At 49.9% G+C, this 27,107-nt stretch overlaps 1 protein-coding gene across 2 annotated transcripts in view; it reads right to left on the bottom strand.

The window, feature by feature from the left end:
- Positions 1–27,107, bottom strand: part of PTPRS (protein tyrosine phosphatase receptor type S) — a 73,295-nt gene that overhangs the window by 40,610 nt on the left and 5,578 nt on the right. The window contains exons 3-8 of one of the 2 annotated variants that reach the window (XM_062510247.1): positions 22,900–23,088; positions 20,312–20,323; positions 15,971–15,985; positions 13,422–13,532; positions 10,996–11,007; positions 792–1,061 (exon numbers count right to left, since the gene is read on the bottom strand). In XM_062510247.1, coding sequence (XP_062366231.1) covers positions 792–1,061; positions 10,996–11,007; positions 13,422–13,532; positions 15,971–15,985; positions 20,312–20,323; positions 22,900–23,088 — 609 coding nt within the window. Of the gene's footprint in view, positions 1–791; positions 1,062–10,995; positions 11,008–13,421; positions 13,533–15,970; positions 15,986–20,311; positions 20,324–22,899; positions 23,089–27,107 lie in introns of those variants that run through there. The other variant, XM_062510248.1, reaches the window with a different exon arrangement.

Raw genomic sequence — 27,107 nt, 5'->3', positions numbered from 1 at the left:
CACCAGCTTCCCCTCCACTGTGGGCTCTTCTGTGTGTGGGATCCCCGAGGACACATGCACAGATCCCAGCACGGGGCACTCCTGGTGCACAAGTCTGTCCTGCTGCTTTGTGCTCTCAGAGCTCCACATGTACACACAGGTAAGGACAGGCACTGACACTCCTGCAGCCACGTGCCCACAACACAGCCACGGTGTCCCTGCCATGCACACACACACATCCCAGTCAGGCACGAGCACCTGGACATGCAGAACTGTGTCCCTGTCCATGCACACACACCTCAGTCATGCAGGAGCACCTGGACATGCAGAACTGTCCCTGTCCGTGCACACACACATCCCATTTGTGCAGGAGCACCTGGACATGCAGAACTGTCCTTGTCCATGCAGAACTGTGTCCCTGTCCATGCACACACACCCCACTCGTGCAGGAGCACCTGGACATGCAGAACTGTCCTTGTCCATGCAGAACTGTGTCCCTGTCCATGCACACACACCCCACTCGTGCAGGAGCACCTGGACATGCAGAACTGTGTCCCTGGTGCAGGTCAGGCAGTCCCAGGCTCTGCCCATGCAGACACACGATGACACAGGCACAAACCGCAGCACATTCCCACTCTGGTGACACGTCCCACGTGTCCCACATCACCATCGCTCCCATGCACGAGCAGGACACGTGCCCAGGTGTCCCCTGCTCTCATGCTCAGACACTCAGCTCTGGCCGTGCCCCCACACCTGCCCAGCACGTGCCCACTCCCACACGTGCAGCCAGGACCCTGCTCCCCCTCCCTTACATTTCACCGTGATCTGGGCAACGGCCTCAATGACTCCCAGGCTGGACATGGCCACGCAGGTGTAGTTGGCAGAGTCCTTGACGTCCGTGAGCTCCAGGACGTTCCTGCCCACGGGCATGTCATCCTCGGGGGTCAGGTCCTCTGCTCCCTGCATCCACTTCACGTAGGGCATGGGGGACCCCACGGCCACGCAGGTGATGTTGACGTTGCCCCCGGGCATGATTTCATGGCTGACAGGGAGGATGGAGAAGCGAGGGGCCACACGGCGAACTGTGGACGAGACGCACAGAGGTAACAAAAAAACAAAAACGGAAAAGCAAACCAAAACAAACGAACAAACAAAAAGAACAAAGAGAAGAAAACAAAACAAAACAAAACAAAAAAAGAAAGGAAAGAAAAAGAAAGGAGAAAAAGAAAAGAGTAAAAGATAATTTAAATATAGATGGGGTTTGTCATAGTTTATTCTCTTCCTTCATTTAAAAACAAAACAAAAAAACAAAGAAATTAAAAAATCAAAAACCAAAAACCAAAAAAACAAACTCCAAATAAATTTGTACTTCACAAACAATATATAGAATATAGACATAAAAGCGATATTTCATAGCAACAGGGTTCCATTGATCAAGATTAGACCCATCACAGCACAGATAAATACACAAAAATTTATTAGCAATTTCTCATCTTTACTGGCAAGAGCTGGCATGGCGAGCGCTCAAACTTCTCCTCCACAGCTGCTGGGGCCCCCAGCTCCCTGCTCCACAGCCCAGAACCTGCTCCTCCCTCTCCCAGTGGGGTCTGAGTCCCTCTCCCCTTCTCCCGAGGAACAGCCCGGCCACCCCGGCGTGGTCCAGGTGCCCCCTTGAGAGGGGCCCTCTCCCACCCGGGGCTGCTGCACAGGTGGGGTGGGGGGCCAGGAGAAGGTTGGGATGGAGATGGAGACTTCTCAACGTTTTGCCTTATTGGACCCAGAGAATTCAACAAAGAGAGAAGTATCACATCCCCAAATTCCAGACGCTCCACTTAAGAAGCGAAAGGCAAAAGGATAAACGAGGGAGGAGAGGGAGCCCCCGGAGTGGGACAGAATTTAGTTGGTGTCTGCGTGTGAGAAGCGTCCAGGGGAACACAGCCCCCCTGGAGCGAGAGAGAGTGTGGAAAAGATGAGAAACTCTAATGAAATTTTTGTGGTTTTCGGGTATAGAAACCCTAACGAAGCCTCTTTAAGATCTGACACGGTTCCATCGATAGATGCAGCTCTCAGAGTCACAAACATCATGCAAAATAGGTAAAAAAGAGAGAGAGAGAAAGAGAGAAAGAGAGAGGAAAATGCAGAGAAATATAATTTCTGGGCGGCAGCAAATGCCCACATGGATACTGGATAGAAAGTGAGCGACAGAGAAAGGAAGGAAGACCAGGAGAAGGAGAACAAGAGGGGAAGGGAGAAAGAAGAGAGAGAGAGGGAGGGGAGGGGGAAACCCACTTTAATGCTGCATACTTTTTCTAGCTGATGTGACTCAATGTGGTGGCTCACATTGTCACATCTCAGCCCTGGCGGAATAATAAATAGAATAGAATTAATAAGAAAAACAAGGTAATGAAACTTTTAACGTTGAGAAAACAGTGACATGTTCTGTGCATCTCCTTAGCAGAGAGGTGGATGCAGCTTCCAGACCTTACACAGGAAGAACATGGACGCAAGGGGGAGGCTGTGGTTTCCTTGGCTCCATTTTCTGAGCTACCTGGGATGGCTGGAGGGATGGTGGGTGCTCTTCCTTAGGGGGGCAGAGCAGGGGAACGGACAAAGGAGAACGTGTGTGGGTCAGAGAGGGCCTAGGGCCTAGGGAGGGGGCTGAGGGCAGGGTCTCATCCCACAAAAAGACAAAAGGACCCAGGACCCGGGGAAAATGCAGGAACTGCAGCAGCTGGAGGGGAGCAGGAGTGCAGGATTCCTGCAGCTTCAGGGACAGCCATGCAGGAACTGCTGCAGGCGGGGTGGGCGAGGGGCAGCAGGGTCCGGAGTGCTGGAGGGCTGGGAGCTCCCTGCCCCTGCTGTCTGTTCCCAGCTAACCTCTGCACAACCTCTCCAAAGCTCGCTGGCGCTGCCTCATGCCAAAGCAAAGCAAAGGACAGCAGAGCTGAGCCTGCCATTGTCCCTCCCAGTGCCTTCAGTGTCCCCTGGAACCGTCTTGGGGCTTGCTAGTATTTATCTTCCAGCTTTGTGGATCTTTTCCAAGGGGAAGGGCACTGCCAGGAGAAGTGGAGGCTGTTTGCCTTTTCGCGGGGCTTTGGCAAAAAAAGCCAACTGCAGCCCCTGCATCGTCCTGCAAGGTGACAAGGGACATTGTCCCAGCAAGGTCTGCTCTCCCCATCGGGCTGTCAGACCCTTTTCTGTGGGAACCAGTAGCCAGGAACCAGCACTGGGAGGCAAGGGAGAGAACACTTCCAGGCTGGTGGCATTAGGAGCTCGGGGATGGCAAAGGGGAATTCCTGCATGCACAGATTGGCAGAGAGAATGGGGCATGCCCTCAGCTGGGAGAAGGATGAGGATGTGGAGGGAGGGGCTGCCAACTCACCTGGCCACTGACACTAGAAGATGATTTTCTACCTGCAGAAAGGTGTAGTGGGGTACCACGGTGTTTGTTCCACCTCAGGAACCAGCACTGGCTCAAAGGATCAGGCAACCTGCTCCTCGCTTCCTTCTGCCACAGGAGAACACAGCCCTAGCCATGAGGCTACATCCCTGTTTCCTACCCCATCCTGCTTCCCACTGCTTCCAGAAGTTCCACACTTCAGAAAATGGAGCCAGGTGGAAACCACACCTGTCACAGTCTGAGACAAGATGGAGAGAACTCGGAAAGAAACAAGTGGGGTCAACATGCAGACAGATCTGGGGTGGGGATGACTCTTCTGAGGGGGGCTGGCATGTGACCTTCTGGAGAGGGGAGGCAAGGTGGGAAAGGTGAGGAGGAATGGGGAGACACATCCGGACAAGCTCCGGTCAGCAAACAGCATCAACAGCAACAAACAACGGCAGGTGGGATGCAAACACTGAGTTGTCATGGGAACAGAACAAGACAATTAATCCAAACCGAAGCTAATCGCAAAGAAATGAAACCCAACTGAAAGAGAAAGGAAAAAAAAAAAAAAACAAAGAAAAGGAAAGGAAAGAAAAAGAAAGAACAAACCAGAATTTAATAACTGAAAAGCATCATCTGATGTAGGGCGGAGTGCTGAGAATCGGAGTCTGAAGGGAACCCACTGTTCCTGGCTGTGGTTTTGGGCAGGGAAGGAGAAATCCACTCACAAAACACAAGCTCAGGGGCTGTGCAGAGCACGTTCCCAAAAAACTGCAGAGCAGCCCTGCCCTCCTCCTGACAACTCCGGGGGTGCAGGTCAGCCCTGGGGGCACAGGGATCCTTGCTTTGGCATTTGTCACCCTCCAAGGGAAGCACCCAACACCTCTGGTGCCAGCCCTCAGCACTGCCCATTCCACAAGGAGGCAGAATTTGGATTAGGGCTGATAGAGCCCCAAACAGGCAGCAGCACTTCCTTGGTGCATCCTGGTTTCAAAAAAAAACAACGGTGTGCACAGATATACCAACATCCACACACTGATCTAGGATGGGAAAAGAACTGCAATTAAATGTTGGGGACCTCAGAGAGTTCCCTGGATACAGCCCTGCAATGGCTCAGGGCTGTGACAACCACAACTGGCACAGGGTTCATCTCTGGCTACCCAGAACCATCAGGCTGCTGTTTATTTTAATTGCTACAATATTTGCATTTGGCTGGAGACAGAGAATTTGTCAAGCTGAGAGTCTCTGGGTCAGCCTTTAGGTCAAGGCCCAGGAGGAAGAGAGCTGTGGTGGAAAGGGAGCTGGAGATGGAATCAAGACCAATTTCAGCTCTGGGTCCAGCTCAGGACCAGCAGCTGCAGGAGGGGAATTTTACAATAAAAAAACAGGTGAAGAGATTCTTTCAATTTTTCCATCCAACTTTCAAAGGATCGGGAAGAACAGAAACTGCCCTCTCTGGAAAGAAAACACTGGGATGGGGCAGTCAGGGCTCTGCTTTATGGACACCTGTCTAATAATACTTTTCCCAGTTTCTGGTACAAGAAGGAGCTTCCCTGAGTTCCAGGGGTGTTTGGTTTCCAGAACAGCTTTGGCAGACCCCGCATGCGTACACGGACGTGCATGCTCCATGTGCAGCAGCTCCCGACAGACACACACAAGCAGGCACACACAAACAGACATTGTCCATGGCCAAAAAACTCTCAGGAGCTTTTTTTTCAAACAAGGATACAGCTTGTTACAGACAGAACCAGATTCCAGGACTGGAGCTGGATGTTTGGGATGCAATTAAATTATTTCAATGCAGAGAAGCCATTTCGGAGGCACAGGAAAATTTCCGAAGCGCAGTTAGTTATGAGTCTGTTTAATTGTTGGACAAGCGTTTCACACTGCAAATCTGCACCCCAAATTGTGCTTTTTTAGAAACAGAACAGATCCACAACTTTTCACACCCTTGGGAAGCCAATTGGTTTTGTTGCTGCTCATGGAGGCAGAGGTTGACCCAGTTTGTGTTCTGTGAGTGGCATTTTTGGCTTTTTTGGTCCCACTCAGCGTGGCTCAGGTTCCCCACCACCACTCGGGGTCCACAAAGTGAGAGGTGTTTTTGCAAAGATTTACAGACCTGATTGGAAGAGACACTGGGAGATCCAGGGTTGACTTTTGCAACACCAGAATCCATCCTTAAAATGTGTTCCCATGATGCTGCTAATGAGAGAAACCTGAGGACCAACCAGTTTGTGCTGAGGAACCCCACCAGCTGCTCTTTTAAATCCCCTTCCAGATTCCCTCAGAGAGAAAAAATGTTGGAGGAGGAGCGAGGTGGGAAAAGGAGAATGTCCTGGACAAGAACCTGTCACTTCAAACCCCGATTCACATTAAACCAACTCAAAGAGAAACGCATCTTATACCTTAAAGAAGAAATTAATTGAAAAAGGAAACAAAAGAAAGTGAAGTGACTGGTTGAAAGCACCAAACAAAACCAAATGGTATTAAACATTTTGACACTCAGCAAGCTGCTGCTCCAAATGAGGTGAGAAGGCGGACATTATTGGCCATTTTGGGGAGACAGGAGTCATTCCGTCTTGCTCCAAAATGAGGAGGGGTAGGGGAAAGGGTGCCAAAATAATGTGCAGCCTCTACATTATTAGTGAAGCTTAGATTACACCTGTCCTCCCCTCCCAAATGAGGTCTGTCCCTGCCCCTGCGTGTCCGTGCAGCCGCCTCTGCCTCCTCCCTCTCCCGTTCCAATTCCAGGCTCATTCCTGGGCCGAGACCTCTCGGGCCTTGGATTTCCAACCTCTGCCCCTCCACAGGACGAGAAGCTTCCCTCCTCCTGCCCAGCTCCTTCCTCATTTCCTTCACAGTAAGTAAAATAAATGCGTAAATAGGTAGATAAATAAAGAATGAGACCAAGGCTTGGATTTGGTCTGGAGGAAATCCATTACCTTCCCAATAATTGTTACGTTTCACTTAAAAAACCACATTAGCTGAGCGACAGGCTGGCTGAACATCTCTGGTCTTTTTGCAATTCTTTTTTTTTTTTCTGTTTTTTTTTACAGGATTGAACAGAAAATAATCAGAATCCAATTGTTTTTGAAGTAGCTCTGTAATTTTAAACACAGACTTGACTGTTTTAGTTTTTGTTATTTTAATTTGACAAGGTGTAATCTAATTTTTTCCCCTAAAACAAAGAGAACAGCGATGCAAAAGGTGTAAGAGACACAGGCAGGCAGAGATTTCGAGATCAGTACAGCACAGTGTTCCTGCAAAGTGCCCTCTATAGAGAGATAGTCATGTATATACATAGATATATACACAGTTTGGATTTTTTTTTTTGGTTGCTTTTTTTTTTTTTGGGGGGGGGGTAACTTTTTGTATCCATTTCCTGATAACCTTGAGAAATCCTTCTGCAGAAACACAGTGAAGTTTTGGTTTGCTTTGTTTGGTTTGGAACTAGAATTTCAGAGCTGAGGACACCCCAAACATGGACAGGGCACTCCCCCACCCACAGAAGTGCTAAAATAACACTTAAAAATCATCCCAGAACTCTTCATCCCTCTATTTTACACCTGGAAACTGGGCACTGCAGAGGCAGCTGTACAACCCAGTGGTGGTTCTGCCTCCCTCCTTCTTCACTGAAGAATTTATAAATCTAGCTAAAAAGGTATTAAAATTCCTACAGTTTGAAATACCAGTGACTGTTTTGACCTTGTGGCTATTTGTTAAATCTCTAGTGCATGTGGAATTATTTCCTTCAACCTCTAAATGGGTTTGAAAGGGAAAAGCTCAGCAATGGTTCCACCTGGAACCAACCAGCAGCTCTGGTCTGACGGTCAAATTACTCATGTGCCAAACTTAACCCAGGTTACCGGCTAAATTATTGCTTAAATTGGTCCCATTTTAATCTATTTTGAAGCTTTATTTCCTGAGGTGCTCGGCATACTGTCCCTGCCCTTTCTGTGGGTTTTATTTTAATTGATTTCCACTAGTTCAGCTCTTACATGTTTTGCCCTGGCCTGGTTTTATCTTTGGTCTGTCAATGAGCTGAGGTTTTCCAGAGAGCCTTGGGAGTTCCTGGGAATGTTCTCAGCAGGACCTGGGCTGCAGAACCTGGCTCAGGGTGACAAAGCTTGTGCTGATGGTGACAAGCAGCAAAGGCAGGGCCTGAGCAGGCGCTGGGCTGCTTTAAATGCCTGTGAGCCACTTACAGCTCCCTGGGCTGGAAAAGAGCAGAGCCAAGAGAAGCTGGAGCAGAGAGCAGGAAGGATTATCCCTGCAGCATCCTAACGGCTGCCTTTTGTACCTCCTGACAGGGCCCCACTGTGTGAAAAAGGGGAAAATTCTTAATTCTGCTAAATTCAACCACACCAACATGTCCTGCACCAGCAGCAGCTGCTCTGCATGCTCAGGGGATCTGAGGCACCCAGCTCAGCTCATCCCTCCTGCCCTTTGGGACATGGAGGAGCACAGGGACATGAGGTCCTGGCACACAGGGCTCCAGCCCAGCAGCAGCTGGATTTTGGGATCAAATCAAGGTGGCTTCCTGCAGCTCCCCAAATTAAGAGGAGAGCCGCAAAGTGCTCCATTTCCAGGGGGAAAACCAGCTCTGGCCACAGGTCCTGGCTGAGGGGACACACACAGGTCCTGGCTGGGGTAATGGCTGAGCCCCCATGTGATTCCAGACAAAAACACCACAGAGTGCTTTGGGCTGGAGGGACTTTAAATCCCAACCAGTGCCACCCCTGCCATGGCAGGGACACCTCCCACTGTCCCAGGCCACTCCCAACCCCAGGGTCCAACCTGGCCCTGGACACTTCCAAGGATGCAGGGGCAGCCTCTCAAACACCATCATGGGCAGACAGCTCTTGATTTGCAGGATTTTGAATCCATCCTTTCCTGCACTCATTACTGGCCACAAGTTTCATGGCATTTGTGTCTCTAGGGATACAGAGAAGCATCCAAGGAGACTTCTGGATTTTCTCACCTCTATGGCTCCCATAAAAACCAGGACTCACACTGAGGTGCTGGCTTGCCCCTAGAGCTGCAGCTGCCTTTTCACCAACCACAGGTGAACCCTGGCTCAGCCTAACCTGCCACACACCTGGGCTGGTGGCAGAGGTCACCTCAGCTGCTTCTGACCTGCTTTTGTGGTCTCCAGGAAGTTGCTTCTGCCTCTGACCTTGGGCATCCCCTGTTAGCACTCTGTTACTTTGGACCATGGCATGATCTGACCTGTAAGAACACACCAGGCAAACCCTTTTCCAGTCATTTCAAGCCCATGCCCATGGTTTGGCTTGGAAGTTAAAGCCCATCCTGCTATCACAGGACACCTTCCACTAGACCAGGCTGCTCAGAGACCATCACTTTAGCAAACCACACAACCTCTTCTAGGCAGATGTCAAGTCTCAATTTCCTCAACCAGTGTCATTCCAGCCTATCATGATTACATCCCATTTAGCTTTAGTTTACTGTTGTTGATATCATTATCATTACTATTATTTTTATTGGCTCTTAAGGAAGAATTTAATCTTCAAGCCTTCTCAGATCACAAGAGATTCTTAGCAGCAGCAGTGCGGTTTGGCCATGTTAGAAATACCTTATAAAAGAGAAAATAAACAAATAAAAAATAATGGTGTATAAATCCCTTTTTAATTGCACCTAAATCCTGAAACTCAAACTCCTAGTCATGAAGGAAAATCCTGTAATTAGGAGTGATTATCACCTTTTAGTCCTAGGCAGGAGGGAGGTGGGATGGGAAAACCTCATTTCAAATGCTATTCCTTTGTTTTTTAATAGAAACAGGCATTTTTTTTTTCCTTTAAAAAGAGCCTTGGGACTTGGGGATGTTTTTTGGCTATTGGTATCCAAGTCAGAAGAGCCACAGCTGGTCTCTTCCCAGAGAATGATCAGGAGTGCAGCATTTGGGAGGGGTACCCTGGTGCCTACGGGAAGGGGGGAGACTTGGAAGGGGAGGGGAGAATACCAGCACTGAGGGTCCGAGCACTGAAATCTCAGCATTTTAAGAAAAAAGAGAAGGACAGACAGAGAGAAAGAGAGAGAGAGAGAGAGAGAAAGAGAGAGACAGATACTGTGTCAATACTGCACTGGATTTCTCAAAAATCACACAGCTTTAATACCTGTGCCCTAGGAAAGCCACTCCTTTGGTAGCTGGTTGAGAGGTGAGGGCAGAGGGAAAGGCATAGCCAGGGAAAGGGCTGGCATTCACTTCTGCACAGGGGAAGCACCAAGCACCACTGGTACCACTGACACACTGCACACCCCCTGTTCACGCTCCCATGTGCCTCACCCGCGTGGGGTGCACACATGAGAGGCAACAGGAGCTTCTTGGGGATAAACAGGGAGGTGAGAAGAGGGAAAAGAGGCATTTTGAGCTCCGTTGTCACTGGCCAGATTGCTGGTTGCTGTTTGCAATAGCTGCAGCTGCCAGATGTGCCCCAGCACTGTTCCAGTGCCTGCACAGCTGCATTCTCCTCCCACACTCCTTCAGGAAGGAGGCTCTGCCTTCGCTGTGCCTGGCTGGGTTTCAATGGATAAATCACAGGGAAGGGAGCAGGAAAATGGGGAGAGGCAGAGCCAGGAGGCAGCTGCCTAGCTGCCCTTCCCTCCCAGCATTCCCAGGATGAGGTGTCACCTTCTCCACGGGATTCTGCCTGGAGCTGGGGCACTGCCTGGCCGCTCGTGGGTGCTCCAGGAGAGAGCAGCGTGGGATTTGGGAGCAGCAGGAACTCTGTCCGTGCCACGCTGGGTTGACAGCCCCTGCTCCTGCTCTTACTGGAGGGAACTGGGCAGCGACCAGTGAGAGCTCCCATGGCTGGGGAAGCCCTCGGAGCTGGGTCAGGGCTTTTCTTTGTGTGCAGGAGGTGGAACAAGAGCCACACCTCAAGAAATAAATAAGCAATAACGTGACCAGGGGTCTGCTCTAACTCTTGGAATGACCCCCTGGGTTCTCACCATCTTTTCCACTTCCCAGATCCCTCCCTCCCCCAAAACAAAGGCTTGTCCCAAATAGCAGGGCTTCCATGGACAGGCGTTAGAGCTGTGTGACTCCTTTCCTCCTGCAGGGATTGAGGAGTTCATTACCACCGGGTGGGCAGGAACACTGGCTTCTCACAATGCGTTTGGAATAAACTACAGCACAGCATAACCAATCAAAACAGAAACAGGAAATCAAGAGAAAGCAAAAAACCCAACAGAACCAGAAATTTGGAAAGTAAGAGTAAATCCACTTCAAAGAAACCAGAATTGTATAACGAAAAGAAACTATACATATTTATATATCAAAGAAAATAATTAATAATTAATTTAAAAAGTGGCATGCAAAGAAGATTGTTACATTCTCCTATCATGCATCAGGCCCAATGTCCAAACGGCAAGGTAACCATGACGACAAAAAAGTGCAAGAACTCAGCAACATTACCAAAGGATGCATAGAGAGGCCCACAATGCAACTCAACTCATCTCCGTGAGACCCGGGAATGCGCGGGTCTCGCTCATCTTAAAGATTTCTTGCTTTTTCTCTTTTCATTTTTAAATTTTTTTTTCATTTTTTTTTTTTCTCTTACGAATGTAAAAATGTGGGTAAAGAAAGTAAAAAAGAAAAAAACCACACCAACCTTCTCGTAGCTCTGAGGGATGTTAAGGGGGTTTGATGCGGAACACAATGACATGAGGAGAAGAGAAAAATAGGGGAAACACAGAGAGAGTAAAAAAAGGCCTTCTCAAGGCTGTCAGCTGCAAATTGATTGATTTTTTTTTTCTCTTAACCAAAATAAAAAGAAAGGAAAAAAAAATGAAGATAGTAACGACCCTCTTTCCTGCCTTCCTAACGCTCCCCCTCCCATCCCTTTAATCCCAACCAAGCTCCGCAGGGAGGCCGGGCTGGGAGCAATCCTCGCTCAGAATCAGCCCCCAGGGGTGCCGAGCCCGGGCAGGATTGTCCCTCCCTGCAGTTGAGCTCCTCGCAGAGGGGAGCGGAGCCCGGCCGGGCAGAGCCCCGCTCCCCACGCTCCCCCCAGCCCCACGCCCGGCCCTGCTCACTCTGACTCCACCACGGGACTCAATAAGGAAAAAATAGAAATAATTAGAAGAAGGAAAAGAAAAGCAAAACCAAACCAAACCATTTCCTTGCAATGTTCAAACTTACAACTCCTATCCCAGGTGGTCTATAGAGACAAGCATGTTATGGGAGAAACAAGTCAATTGGAAACACAAGAGTGCTCGAGACTCTTTCAAAACAAAAAACGGGAAGAAAAATGTGCATGAACTCTCCCTCCCACCAAAGCAAATCCATTTCAGAAATGTGTTACCTTTCCACGATATTAACACACAAGAAACAAGGAATTAAACAGCATGAAAAACACCCAAACCACAGGCCGAGCTGGCACTCGCTGTTTTCTGCACTCTCTCGGCAGGTTATGCTGGTTTGCAGGCAAGCCCAGGTACACTCGGGCTAACTGGGCTAGGACCAGGGCTATCACCTGGAGCCTTCTCCTCCAGGTGTGGAGACAACACCGAGTTACAACCTTTGTCTCCTGGGCAGTTTCCGAGTGGCCAGAAAAGTAGAGGAAATTTATAAACAAAACAATAATGAAAAATCCCCACATTTTTTCTGTTTAATTTCTTTTTAGTTGTTTTGTTGATTTTTTTTTTTAAATGAACTCAAACCATTCCAGCTAAGCTGTCTGCAATGGATTCAGCCCTGAATTAGTATCAGATCCAGATTTATGTTCCCAAAAGCGGAATTTCGGGGCCCAGGCGACAGGGCAAATTTCAAACGCAATTTTCCAGCTGGCCACAAAAGGCTATTTAAAAATTTAGCTTGGAAACATTAAATTATTAAAAGCCTTCTCTCCATGTGCATGTGATTTAGTGAGCGTGAGACACGAGAGAGAGAGAAAGAGAGAGAGAAAGGAGTGCACACAGGAGCATGGCTCTGCATTGGACTGCAGATTAACGGGAGTGTAGGTGGGAGGCACCTCCTCTGTCGATGGGATGGAAATGGGAACATTGCTGGGATGTAACTTTGCTTTTTTCCTCCCAATGGTATTTTTTAAATTTTTTTTTTTTTTTAATTGAGAAGGACCAGCCCTGCTCTCTTGTTACCAAAAGGGTTTTTGCTGTGGAAAGATGTTAAACCAAAGCTACACACAAAATATTACAGGTCAGAGAGATCAAAGTAAGAGAAAATGGAGAGGCTGTTGGCCCATGGGGTGGGAGAACATCGAGGGGACATGGAGCAGAAGCCAATCCCCTGTCATGTGTTCCCCTCTGCGGGGCCAAGGGACTGTCACTGAGGCAGGCTGCTGGTGGCCCCAGCCCTGTGCCCAAAGAACCAGGGACAAATGCCTGCGGGCAGAGGGAAAAGCAGCTGGGCTGAGGGGAGCAGTGACCCTGCTGCTGGAATCTGGGGGGATCCAGGGACAGAGCCCGGGGAGGGCTGCGGGCTCCGCTCCTCCTCTCACAGCTGCAGCAGAACCAGCACCAGAATCAGAACCAGCACTAGAACCAGCACCAGAACTAGAACCAGCACCAGAACCAGCACTAGAACCAGCGCCAGAACCAGAACCAGCACTAGAACCAGCACCAGAACTAGAACCAGCACCAGAACTAGAACCAGAACCAGAACCAGCACTAGAACCAGCACCAGAACCAGCACTAGAACCAGCACCAGAACTAGAACCAGAACCAGCACTAGAACCAGCACCAGGCGCTCCAGGGAGCAGGGATCCTCCGGGAGGAAGGAGAACTCTCCTCAGCCCAAGGCATTTTCTCCCCCGTGGGCTCTGCGGGCTGACCCCGGCAGATTTTGGGGTGCCCTCTCTTGGGTCACACTTGACTCGGCCGTGGGTGAGCCACCCTGCCCTGGGGCCCCACAAGGGATTCGGGGTGCAGCCCCGGGAAGGATGGGATGGCCCGGGGAGGGGAGTGGAGCTGAGCCGCCCTGCTCCCTCGGGAAGGGTGGGATGGGCTGGGGCAGGGTCCGGGAAGGTCCGGGGAAGGTCCTGGAAGGTGAGTGCCGCTGAGCCGCTGTGCTCCCTACCTCTCACGTAAAGGTTAGCGGGGGACGAGTAGCGCACCCCGGCGCTGTTGCTGGCCACGCACTCGTACTTGCCCTGGTCCGTCTCCTCGCTGCTCTCGATCTGCAGCCCGCCTGTGAGGGGAGAAGAGACGGCAGCACAGACACACGGTCACCGCTCTGCTGGCTGGGCAGGCAGGCCAGGAGCCCCCCGGGTTTGCTCCTTCCTCCCCCCGGGCACAGCGGGACGGGAGCACGGAGCCCCCGGCTGTGCCTGCACACGGACCCGACACCATGAGAAAATCGAATCCCCCCTCTCCAGTGAGTGTTGCTCTTTGTCCTGAACTCATCAGCAAAAGCACCAAGTTTTGTGGCTTCTGCAATGCAGGCGTTCTGCACCAGAACTCCTGAAATCAGCCTCAATAATCCATATTACTGTGATCCCCAGAAATCCATCAGCAGGCAGTTGACTTCCCCTTGCTCAATTTGAAGCAGTGACCATAAAAGTGAAAGGCTTTGTCACCCACTGCCTGGGGAATTTCTATCACTGCTGCCTTTGTTTTGTGCCCAATACCTGCTCCTTAGTAAACCTACAGGAGATAAGAGCCCCTATGAAAAGCACCTTACTGATAGTAAATATTCCCCAGGGAAAACCCTGTAAATACTGCATTGGAACTTCAAAATTGCCTGCATGGTTTACATCATCTGGGCCAAAAGGATTAAGGTTTTTCTTAAACTTGTATATTATTGCAGGCTACAAGAATATACCCAGAGCCCAAACTAAAGATTCCTGTCAGCAAATATGCAGAGAGATGCAGCATGGAACTACATGGAAGAAAATTGCCTCATTTACCTCAGAAGGCTTCATCCCTGCAAAACTCCAGTTAAAATACATACTACATAAATAATTCAATAGGATCTCAAATGTTTTATGTATTAGGAGTACATGATTATACTACAGATATGGACAGAGCTCACATGTGGTAAGACTCCCAACTCCCATCTCTGGAAAAAAACCCCACCTAAATATGAAAACCAAACAATTCCAGCTCAATGTAATAGTATTGATAAAATCTTAAGTGAGAGGAGTGCAAATGAGATCATTGTTGGTTGCAGATACAGCCTTTTCAGGCATGAAAAAGCAGGGTATTCACAGAGGACACAGAGCTCACGTTCCTCTGCGTGTGTGTGTGTGTGTGTGTGTGTGTGTGTGTGTGTGTGCGTGGGAACGGTGCTGCTGGGGGGACGTGGGGCTGGGAGAGGATTTGGGACAGGCTGGGCTGTGAGTGCAATTCCCCACAGCATCCCCTGTGCCTGGGAGCTCCCAAAGGCAGAACAGAGGAAATTAAACCCCCCCAAAAAACCCACCCAGGCCAGTAAACCAAACAAAATCCATTCCAAAAGAATCCATGGGCATTTCAGCATGACAGGAGTTAAACCCCAAACTGGCTGGAGCTTCCCACTGAGCACCCAGCTGAGCATATTTCACATGGAATTACAGCTCCAGCTCTGCTGTTGGAGAGCTCCACTTGGGTGGAAAGCTGGCTGGTGAGTTTTCCCAGAAATTTCTGTTAATTTGGACAAATCTGGGGTTGTTTCCATCGGTTCCAGATACATTTTCTGTGCTGCTCATGAGCATCACTGGTCTGAGAGTACTCAGGGGAGATGAAGCCTCTCTCCAGAGCAGGAAGGGAAGCAAGGACTGCAGTGGGAGCTTTCCCTGGGGAATGGGGACTCAGCCCTCCCTCCCTGCCCACTCCTCACCCCTGCTGTTCAAGGCAATGGCAGAAATGAGGCTGCAGAGAGGGTGAGGAGTGTTCAGCACTTGTCAGGAGCCAACAGAGATGATGTGTGAACACGTAAATCTCACCTACAGCACCTCCTGTTGCTTTTACCAGCAGAGAATTATGGAATTTTAAATGTGCCAGTGCAGATAAAACCAAAGCAGGGTCTTCCAAGGGGTGCACACCCAACTCCTCCTGCCTTTCAGCTCAAGGTCAATTTTTGACTCCATTAAAGAGACAGTGCAGAAGCTACTTACCATGGATCTTTCCCAGAGAAACCTAAGGGTAAGAGAGTGGGGAGGAAGTGGAAAGAGGCTCTGGAGCCAAACAAATGAGTACACTGAGATGGTAAGTGCTGGAGATCTGCCTGAGCAAAGGACTGGAAAACTCTCATCACCATCAGCAGCTCGGGAGCACTTTGCACCAACCAAGAGAAAGTCCTAAGTATTTACCAAGCTTTGATAGCATTTAATGCTCGAGATAAACTTCAGTCCTTCATAGTCCTGGAGAGATTAGCTCTTAAAACTCTGCCATAAATCGGAGGCAGCGCAGCCGGAGACATTATTAGAATAACAGTATCAGTATTACCAAGTGCACCCAGCGAACAAAAAAGGACATTATAACCATAGATAAAATAAAGACAGGTATAAAAAAAAGAAATATCCAGAGGTGAAGCAGGACAAGAAAACAACAACACGAATCTGTATTGAGCACAGGGCAATGAAACGGGATCTGTGTGGAGAGAAGTGTTTGGAGAGTGGGTGAGTGAGTGAGCTGGGGGTGTCTTACCTCGGATCGGTGTACCTTCTGCAAAAAAAACAAAGAAAATGAGTGAAATGACTGCAAAACCCCAAACACCTGCACTGCCTGTGGGAAAAGGACCTGAGTTAAGGAAGACAGTTCCCAGTAGGAAACTTCTTAGTCTATCTCATCTTAAATTACAGGACACTGAAGAGGGCTTGGGGTACTTTAGGTGGGGTGTCCTTTGAAGCAGCCCAATCCAGCTGGCTGCTGGCAGAGCCTCCGTGGCTCTTGGCTTCAAAAAGGCTTGAGACTGGCTCCATTTTGTTGTAGGAATGTAAAAAAAAACCCCTCAGGCTCTCAGCTAACATCACTGTTTGCTACTCACTGAACACATGATTACCTTCACCACTGCTGGGAACAGGTTGGCATCAGGGCTGTGTTAGCCCAGGCAGGGACAGGGACATGTGGGTGCCTTGCCCCACATTGAGCTGCAGGTTTGATCCCACTTAGGCTAGCAAATCCCCAGCTCCAAACTTTATGTCTTGGCACAGATGTGAGGAGCTCAGTGCATGTCCTGCTCAGGACCTCTGGCCATCCCCCAGGGCTCTGCACAGGGACTGAGGCAGGTCTGGACACTGAAAAGGTGACAGGGCTCCCTGGAATCTCCTGCAGGAGGGGCTGTGTGGAGAGAAGAGCCCTGCTACACTTGCTGGCTGGCTGCCTCTCCTTTGGGTTATTTTATTTCAAGCCCCTCCTGCTGTCTCTCAGTGCCCAGCCTCGGGCAGGGCTCCCAGGTGGGAGGGAGTGACAGTCAGGGGTAAAGCCCCTGTCCCCCATCTGACCTCCTGGGGCTGCATCCAAACCATCTTCCTTTGAAAACACGGCAGGTCCTTTTGCTCACAGTGGCATTCAGAACTTATCACAGAAGGGGTTTAGTTGGTGGCTTTTACCCCAATCCTGAGAACAGGGCAGATCCCGCAGTGCCAAGCGTTGCCTCTCCCTAGGGAGAGATGCATGAGCTGCTCTGCAATGGTGACACTGCTGCCACTCTGCAGCACTCCCAGCCAGGGCTCTAGAGCACATTAAATGACAAATATCAGCCTCTCACCCTCTCCTCTCCCCTGGGGAGGAACAGCAGAGTTATGATCCTGATTTACACACGGGGAAACTGAGGTAGAGGTGAAGCAACTTGCCCAAGGTCATGGAGGGAAGTCTGGCAGAGGCAAGAACAGGAGTCAAAGCCTCCTCTTCTGCCAATCTTCTGCCTTAATCACCAAAAACCCCTTCCCTCCTTATCCTTCAGCCCTGCTCAACCTTCTGCTGCGGTTCAATCCTCCATTCTCAGGATAGAAGGTAAAAATATAGTTACTAATTAGAGTTCGCCTTTATTTTTCAAAGGAGCTAAGGGAACAGAGGCATTATAGTGTTAGGGATTAGACTCTAGTTAGACTCAGCTTCTAGTTATGAGGTTAGGTTATTAGCTAGAGAAAAGTTAGCATCTAGTTAGGGTTAGGAACTAGCTAAGGTTAATGAAGCAGGTTGTTAGCTCTCAGGACAAAGGTTGGAGAGACAGCGCTTGGAAGAGGTGGGGGAGCATGGACTTGGGCAGATCCCCACCCAGGAGGTGGCAGGAAGGTTTAAAAAGCAAGAGAGAGAGAGAGAAAGCAGCAAAAGGTTATAGATCAATTCAGTGGAAATAAAAACAGCCTCTGATACATCCTTCTGTCTCAAAATTGGAGTGAAAATCTGCCATCTGTGGCACCAATATGGAACAAGGCTAATGGGAAGAGGGTAGAGGAGGGGAAGAGATCCCAATATCACCCATGGCTCAAAAGCTTCTCTGGCCTTGGCTAAGCCTGGCAGTTTCCTGCAAAAGTTCACTCTAATTGACAGCAGAAACATGCTGGAAGTTAGAGCTGTGCAAAACCAGACAACAACATCAGCGTTAGCTCTTGTGTCATGGCAGGTTTGTCACTCCCTGCTCCTCTGAGTACCAGCACTGCCCTGGAAAGGGCTGCCAGCAGCTCTGGGGACAGCCTGACATAGGGACAGGGCTCTGGCAGAGCAGGCAGTGCCACCCTGGGCTCCCCAGATCTCACTCTGGCACATGGGGAGGGGCAGGACAGCTTAGGGATGATGCCCCACACCAGAATTTGAGTCAATGAGCTCCAGCAGTACTTTGGGTGGGGGCACAGACACAGATGGGAGATTTTCACTGTTGGAGTTTCACATCTAACCAGCTCCATGTTCAACACAGGGGCAGCAGGAGGGGGCTGGAAGAGGATATTCACTCCACTAATTATTCTGAGGAACTCTGGCAGGTCCTGGAGGGTTTTGATACGGGCTCGTGGGGGTGCAGGGAGGCACCTGCAGTCAGTACCGGGCTTGCCTGGTGTCCTGTACAGGGCATGAGCATGTGCAGGGGGCTGCCAGGGTCTATGGCACAGCAAAGGCACCAGCTTTGCAGGAGGACTACAGGAGGAAAAGCTCACACTGGATGCTGACTTTTGGAGTGAAAAGCTGTTTTTGAGATGCTACGTGCAGACTTTTCACACTGCCTTGCACAGACTCCCTGGATCTCCAGATCTGCCTATTTAGGGCAAATTTTGAGGCTGCATGAGCCCAGATGGCCAGCCTGGGGTTTAGCATCAGAGACAAAAGGCAGCTCAAAGGCCTTGCCTCTGGATTAGAAAGGCCCAAGATTGTGCCAGGCAGAATTCCCTGTGCAGGTGTCCCCCTCTGTCACTGAGGATGGGGTCTGCTCTCCCACCATCCCTTCCCCTGGTTCCCCACATGCCGAGCTGCCCACGGATTCTCTGAGCCTAGGGAAGAGGAGGACAGTCACCATTGCCATGGCAATGACAGAACACACATCCCCACCTTCTGTCAGGCCACGTGTGGGAACATGTGTGTGCTGAGCTGCTCTCCCCAGGGCTGGAGCAGCTTTCAGCTCCAGACAAGCAGGAAATCAACGGGGTCTCTGCAGATCTGCAGTGCTGGGTCCTGGCTGGCAGCTGCAGCCCCCAGGTCCCCGGGAACAGAGGGGGACAAAGGGGCACAGGGGGGACTTGGCCCTGCAGGGACAAGGATGGGAGCTCTGGGGCAGGTCCTGCCTTCCTGGGGCTGCAGAAGGGCTGTAGGGGGCTCTTCTCTCCCTCAGCCACTGGCCTGTGATTTACAGCTTCGGTTTGGAAATGCTGCACCCCCAATTCTCCCTTCTCAAAATGCCAATAACCCCGTTAGATGTGAAACTCCAAGACCTCCTGCAGGTGTGAACACAATTATCACAGTTCCAGGGTACAAGCTATTGTGTAACTGGGGAATTCCAGGACAACTGTTGCTAAGATACAAAAAAAAAAAAATCTATCCAATGTTAGGAGGTTCACATTTAGCTGTTATCTCTTTATATGGATAAATTAATTAGAATTATTATTACTATTCTTTTTTTTTTTTTGTAGCCTGCAATGCCCCTGCAGAAATTAATTTAGAGGGCAGAACATCCCTACTGAAAGAGTTAGTAGAAGAAATGCAGAGCATGCCTCTCAAGAAGCTGTTACAAAGGAATTAGTTTAAAGGGCAAGGGTTACAAATCTGAACATTAGCAGGTTTGGGGTTTTTTGGTTTGATTTAATTTTTTTTTTAATTGAACAAACTTACCAAAGGTCTCTGAATGTTAAATAAAAAGTGAAAAAGAAAAGAAAAGAAAAGCTTGTTATAGCCAGTTATTTAGAAAACAGAAGACACACACAAGACACAAGAGGTTTTAGTGTTTGAGTTCTGAGGAAGGTGGCTGAAGGCTGCCTCCCATATCCCCCCTAGATGGCAGCTGAACAGAGGACACTGGCTTTGCCTTCTACTTTAAATGTCCCAAGATAAGCAGAAATACCCATTTTCCAAGGCAACTTAAATTCTTGTCCAACCCGGATCTCTAAGGCTGAGATGTTCATGATGCCTATGGGAAGCAGGAGCCCAGACAGAGCTTCTTCCCATTCTCCTCTGACTAACAACTGAGCTTTGTACTCAGCCCAAACCCCAAGAGTTAAAAGATTTCCAGCTGCTTGGAAATTTATCTGGAGATGGAAAGGGGAAGAAACATCCGATAGAGAAAAGCCACTGTGGTTAATGATGTATCACCCATGTCTTGATTAGAGTGAAGACCTACATTCCAAATAGGTTCCTGGGATGGTGGAAATATAATGACCATGGTCTCAGAGGTCTGTTTGTATTGCCAGCCAAACACTCAGATTTAACACAAGTGAGAACCAAATCCGGGCCTGGAACCCTATCTCAGAGCTCCTTGTCTGACATTTCACTTGTTCCTTTTAATGAGCTCGTTTGCGTATTTGCCACTAACTCAAATATTGATAAAAATTCAGTTCTTAGCACCCCCTGTGCTCCCTCAGCATGGCCCTTGTCCTGCTGGCTCCATCTGCAGGGGGACTCTGGGTGTCTGCCCTGTCCTGTGCTCCCTCAGCCTGTCCCAGGCTCCATCAGGAGCCGCACACAGCTCACATCACTAAATCCCAGACTGTGTTGGGTTGGAAGGAACCTCAAAGCCCACCCAGTGCCACCCCTGCCATGGCAGGGAAACCTCCCACTGTCCCAGGCTGCTCCCAGCCCCAATGTCCAACCTGGCCTTGGACATTCCAGGGATCCAGGGGCAGCCACAGCTTCTCTGGGCACCCTTTGTCAGGGCCTGCCCACCCTGCCAGGGAGAATTTCTTCCTAAAGCTGTCAGCACAAGGTGCAGGTGTGATGTAGCTGCAGAGCTCCCTGTTCCCAGAGGGCCAGACCCCTCGCGGGGTGTCAGGGCCCCCCAAGGGGCTCGGCCGGGCCCCACCGGTGGCTGGAAGGCCCTGAATTCCATCAGCAGTGCCCTGAGGTGTGCCTGTGCCACCCTTGTGGTGACACAGTTTGTTTTCTGGAGAGGAAAACACATTAAATGGAGATCTGACTTTGGCAGGCCTCGCCTCGCTCACAGGCCCTCGCTCGAGTCTGCCTCGGCCTTGTCTCCCTCCCACAGGCACGAGTGCTGACACTGGACATATTAATGACCAATAATTACAAATTAACGACCCTCACATCAATACTCTGCACTTTCTTAGGCCTTTCTTTGCAGAACGTGCAAGGTGTGCAAGGCCATGGAAGCAGGTGAAATTGGAGTGTTGGCTGCACTCCTGACACACAGGCAACAGGTCTGTGCCCTGAAGACAACAGGGATGCTTCAGGGTTTCACCAGTTTACTAATTTAAAACAGCTGTAAATGAGATTAAATCTCAGCAGGTATCTTCTATTTATCAGAAGGGTCAAGGGTTCACTCTGAGGTTAATAAATTCACTGGAATAAAAAGGCAGCACTCAGGTGGCTTCAAGGAAAACACCAGATCAAGCTGAGTTAAAGAGTAAAGGCATTCTAGCAAGATGATGAATGTATTAAAAATAATCTGGCTGTGTATTACTCACACTTCAGATCATGGTCACAGAGCATGATATAATTCTAGTTTACCTCTCATTATTTATGCTGGGTGATTTTTTTTTATTTGCATTTGCCTCAGCTGTTATGATAAAACAGGGAGGTCAATCTCATCTGCGTTCATGGGATTCAACAAGCCATTCTAATTCAACAAAGCAGTTTAAGGATCTGTTTGTAACTTTGCTTCACTGAACAAGGAAGCATTTATGCAGGTGTGTAAAAGCTACATTAAACTGGAGCTATGCTGAAGCTTTTCCACCGGTGGCCCACAGAACTAAAAACCTTTATGTAGAATCTTTGCCAAACAGAGCAAGAGAAAAACCAGGTGTTTCTATGCCTTGCTGTCCAGATCCAACAGGACAGAGCCAGAACTGATTTCTCCAGGGCCAGAGGAGATCTGGGCAGGAGCAGTTGGTTATCCCTTTACTGGAGAACTTGTGAAAGGTCTAATATGAACAAATCAACTCCAGTTGCCTCAGCAAAGACTCTGCTTTTCCTGTGCCTACAATAATGCCTTTCTTTTGCCAAAGAATACTTTAAAATGAACCATGGACACCTTTCCTCTAGGCTGGGTCAAAGCAGTCAGCCCCAGCAGTTTGTGAAAAGAATTATTTCTTGGACTAGTTTTTGTCAAAAGGTAGAACTTGCAAAACTTGTTTCATTTTTGCAGCTATCAATGGAAGTATTTTATCAGTAGTACTCAAAAATAAATCCACCTATGCCCTCCTTGCACACACTCTCACACAGAGAACTGGCAGATTTAACAAGTACAAAAACAGCTCCTGAAACGTGAATATTAAGAGATGTCACGTTGCCACACACACAAAACAGCAAACAGAAAACAAACAAGAGAGACAGATGGACAAGCAGATGGGGAAAGATGGAAAACTGACAAGAGCCACAGAGCTGGGGTACATCTGTTGGTGGAGATGGACTCCATGGGCAGAGGCACCGAGGGGTCACTCCAGAACATTCCCAAGTGCTCTCCAGCCATGGCTGCAGGGACATGATGCTGGGGACATCCTGCAAGAGCTGCTCTTCAACACCAGCTCTGAGAGGCTCCATTTGCACCACCGCTCTTGGCAGCAAGAGGCTGCCTGAGCCACGGACCCTATCCCAGGTGTGTGTGGCCCAAAAAGCCGTGCCTGCCAGAGTGGTTCTTTCTTCCTTTGCCAGTTCTTGCTCTGAGGAGCAAACCCTCAGCCCCCATCCAGGCCCCAGCTTCCCCTGAGCTCCAGAGTACCGTGATCCAGGGAACTGGATGGGAACCAGCTTCCCTGCTGTCATTCCCTTCGTGCCAGCTGGGCAGCAGAGAAGACCAGGAGGGCTCCAAGTGGAAACGCCAACCACTCTTGGTGTAAAGACCAAAAAACTCAAACATCCCAATCCACAGCAGCGGGGCCTGCATCTATCAGCCCTCTCCTCTGCTTCAGGACCCTCTGAGCAGTCTCCTCACGTCTCTGTTGGCTCTCAACTCCTCCAGCCTCAGCCCCAGCCCTTACCTGATCTCAGCTGTTTTATTCTGCCGTTGCTGGCGCTGGGGTCGACGGGCAGGAAATCCTTGAACCAGGTGATCTCGGGGTCGGGGTTCCCGCTGGCCGCACAGAGCATCGTGGCCGTGCGCGTCCGCTCCACCACCTTCAGCTGTGGCCCCATGTCAATGTTGGGGAAGCCAGGAGGTAGCTGGTCCTCTGGGGTGGACGACAAAGGACAGGGCTCAAACAGGTGCCAGGGTTCAGCGCAACAGCCCAAGGAAAGCACCGGGCATCGCCCTGTGCAGTGCAAGTGCAAACACTGACTGCGCCAAATGGAAAACACGTGACACACGGAGCTTTACCAGCTTGTCCATTTTGTGTGATTATTTCAATGTAACACAAGATTCTACATTTAAATTCAATCTTTTAAAACCCTCTGGGGAATAGCAGAATATAATTCTATTCTGAATCATTAAGAGAACCATTAAGGTTGGACAAGACCTCCCAGATCCCCAGGTCCACCTGCCCACCAAACAATGTCAGCTCGTTCTTTGAACATGTCCAGAGATGATCACTCCACCAGGCAGTCTGTTCTATGTTTATTCACTCTTCTGGTGAAGAAATTTTTCCTGATATCCAACCTAAACAATTTGGAGCAACTTGAGGCCATTTCCCCTTGTGTTATCACTTGTTACCTGGGAACAGAGACCAAACCACACCTGGCTGTACCCTCTTGTCAGGGAGCTGCAGGGAGTGAGAAGGTCCCTCCTGAGGCCCTTTCCTCCAGGCTGAGCCCCCCAGCTCCCTCTCCTGCTCCTCACAGGATTTGTGTTCGAGTCACCGTGTCAGAGCTTCTCCAGGTGTTGCAGGGAAGCTCTGCCAGGTCAGGGCTGGCACTGGCTGGTTTGCAGAGCAGAGGCTGTGCAGGGATCCCTGCACTTCACAGAACACTCTGAGCACTCACAGCTAAAAGGGAGTGCTCACCTTCCCCCTCCAAACCTCACAGTACAAAACACTGCACAAGAGAAATAATGGAGGAACCCACGTGGAAAGGGCTGTCAAAGACAGTGGGACTGGGAGAGAAAGGAGAGGAAAATCTCCTCCTTCAGCTGCACTGACCAGAGGGGACACACACACAACATGCCAAGTGCTGTCAGCCAGGGTGTGATTTTTAGATTTATTAACTCCGAGTGCTGCTGCCCTCCAAGAACAGTGGCACCAGCACCCAGCAGAGAGGCTCAACTGAGCTGCAGCTGAGCTTCCTGCTCCTCTCAATCCTGCTTTTGCCTCACTAATGAGGGTGAGGAGGGCAGTCCCAACAGTGCTGACTAATTTGTGGTAACTTCTATGAAACCCTAGTGTTTACCCACTAATATCTGACACAGCCCCTTACTCCTGTGGGATGGGAAGAGCTGTCTCTTGCTGGCTGCCACAGCTCAGGAATGTGCCATTTTCACCCCCAGAACATGTTTGGGGAAGGGCAGCTTGGAAGGAGGATGCCAGCATCAGGGTGAGATTTGGGAGGGATCCTCTGTCAGCTCCAATGAGCCGTGTCAGGGAATCACAGCCTTGGGAGTCTGTGCATGGAATCCATCCCAAAAGCAGGTGAGCGAACAGAAGGGAAATAATGCAGGGAATTAAATAAGGCGGGATTCTTAAAAAATGAACATCCATCACAACCAGCCCCCCACTGACACCGCTGGGAGCTCTCACAGGGGTGCTGAGATGGGGCTGACCTTGGCTGGGAACCACCCTGCCAACTGCAAACACACCCAGAGCAGTTTCCTAAGGCTGGCACATGATGGGTAAGGAGGAATGGAGCCAAATACAAATGGCAGAACCCAGAGAAAGCAGGACAAGGGAGAAACCCAGCTGCCTTGCTGTGGTGGGAGCCTTTTCATAGAATCCCAGAATGGCTTAGGAAGGAAGGGACCTCAGAGCCTACCCAGTGCCACTCCCTGCCATGGGCAGGGACACCTTCCACTGTCCCAGGCTGCTCCAAAAGCCAGTGTCCAACCTGGCCTTGGACATGTCCAGGGATCTAGGGGCAGCCACAGCTGCTCTGGGCACCCTGTGCCAGGGCCTCCCCTCCTCCCAGGGAGGATTTTCTTCCTGGTATCTAATCTAAATCTGCACTCTTTCAGTTTAAAGCCACTTTGGTGCATCTGAAGCACCTCTAAACCAAAATTTTGTATCCTAAACTGGAGCAGTTCACACACATCTTTAACTAGGGACTGACTCTGAACTGCCTGGGCTGAGCTGGGGCACTGCAGGACCTCCAGACCGTGTGTTCCTGCAGCCCCCCAGCCCCCTAGCACTGATGTCAGGCCAGCACAGGGGCTCTGGGAATTGCTGTGCCTGTGCACAGCTTTCAGCCAGGCTTTAATGGTCCTCCCTCCCCTCTTCTCTCTCAGCAGCCGTGGGAGGGTGAGGAGCTGGAGCCGTATTGGCTGCAGATGACATCACTATTGATCCCTGCTTTTATCCTGCTCCCTGGTGATGCTGCTCCACCTGCCTCTAGCCCCTGCCCCTTCCTTCCACGAGCCAATTAATCCTCAGAGGGAATAACCTGTGCCTGGTGGGATGTGTGTGCACATGTGTCTGTATGTGTGTGTGTGTGTGTGTGTGTGTGTGTGTGTGTGTGTGTGTGTGTGTGTGCCGGGGGAGGCCAGATACAACCATTATTACGGAGTGTTTCTAATTAAACAAAAATGTTAATCTTGCAGCACAATGTGCAGAATTCCTCTGAGTTTAATTAAAACAACTGCGACTAGAGGCGTGATCAGATTTGAGGATCAGATGAGCAGAGGAAGCATCTCTGAACATCCCAGACTACTCCGATTCAAGTGCTCAGATTTCCTTCCTGTCAGGGAAGTAAAACTCCTCCATCCCCTGCCAGCTGGGTTCCCTGTAACAATGCAATTACAACCTCATTGCAATGCCCACAGGACATGCACACACGTGCCCTGCCACCCCTCCTCATCCATCCCAAACACCCCCAGACCTGTCCCCAAACAAACAAGGAATGCTTTGGGTTGTGAATTCTCTTTCTGAAAGCAGCTCAGGCTTTCAGAACAGCAGAAATGCAGGAACAAAAGAACCAGACACAAGCTGGAGATGCTTCAAGGGCACATCTGGGCAGCTGCTGCTGCTGGAATCGTGCTGGCTCATGCAGGCAAAGCTTTTCCTGAGGTGCAGCTGCCATATGAAGGGAGCATCCCAACACCTTGTTCATCCCTGACTTAGACCCAGCTTTTCACAGCCCCCCCGAGCTGGTGAATCACCTCAAGACCTCACTGAGCAAAGGAGGGTGAGAAAGAACAGGGGAGGAGGAATGGAGAGAGGCAGGGGAAGAGAGAGGAGCATTTTGGCTGTCATTTATAACAAATCCCACCCGGGGACATGTTCTGTGTTCGGGGATGTGCCTGGACCCAGCTCAGGCTGCCACACACAGCAAAGGTCCCCAACCCCAGCCAGGGGACAGGGCTGCTCTGTCCCCTTGTCACTCTGCAAGGTGGCAGCTCTGGGTTTAGCTAATTAGCTGTGCTGGAAATGAGGATGATTAAGGAAGATAAAGCGGGTGTTGCTGCTTCTCTTTTTCCCGCAGGGTGTACACAGTTGTTTAATAATTTAGAGGAGGAGGGTGTGAGCGTGAGCAGACATGCCATGGAGTTGGTGCAGAAAGCCACGAGGATGCTCTGAAGAGGAGGAGGGATTTTTCACTCTCCTCTGGAGATGTGGATGCTGGCTCTTCTGACTGTCCTCATCCAGGGTGGAAGAAGCAGGAACACACAGATGGAGCAGCTCAAGTGACACAAGTTTTAATCAGGATCAAAATCCAGCACTCTTGAACCCATCCCTGTTCCTTTCATTATGTTTATGAACACTTGAGCTGCCCTCTCCCCAGGTATCCTGGCACTGTGTGCCTTGTGAAATTACATCAACAAGTTATTTCTACCCATGTGTCTGTACCTGTGTCTCAGCTTTCTGTTATTGCCCAGCCAAAGACAATTTTAATGCAGGGAGAAGTCTCAGTAATGTGCTCTGTCTGTTGATTCCATTTCTTTGGAGCTAAAAGTTTCACTATGAAAAGAGTAATAGCCTAGCAATGTTATTAAAATTTGTGGGCTCACAAGCAATAAATGCACCCTTAGATATGTGTGCTGCACCCCACAGCAGTTCAGGCAATGCCTGTGCTCCCTCCACTAACATGTCCCCAGGTACCCTCCTTCTAC

The sequence above is a fragment of the Cinclus cinclus genome, chromosome 28 (genome assembly GCF_963662255.1).
Source record: "Cinclus cinclus chromosome 28, bCinCin1.1, whole genome shotgun sequence".
Taxonomy (NCBI): Eukaryota; Metazoa; Chordata; class Aves; order Passeriformes; family Cinclidae; genus Cinclus; species Cinclus cinclus.
This window is presented reverse-complemented; position numbering and strand designations above follow the sequence as displayed.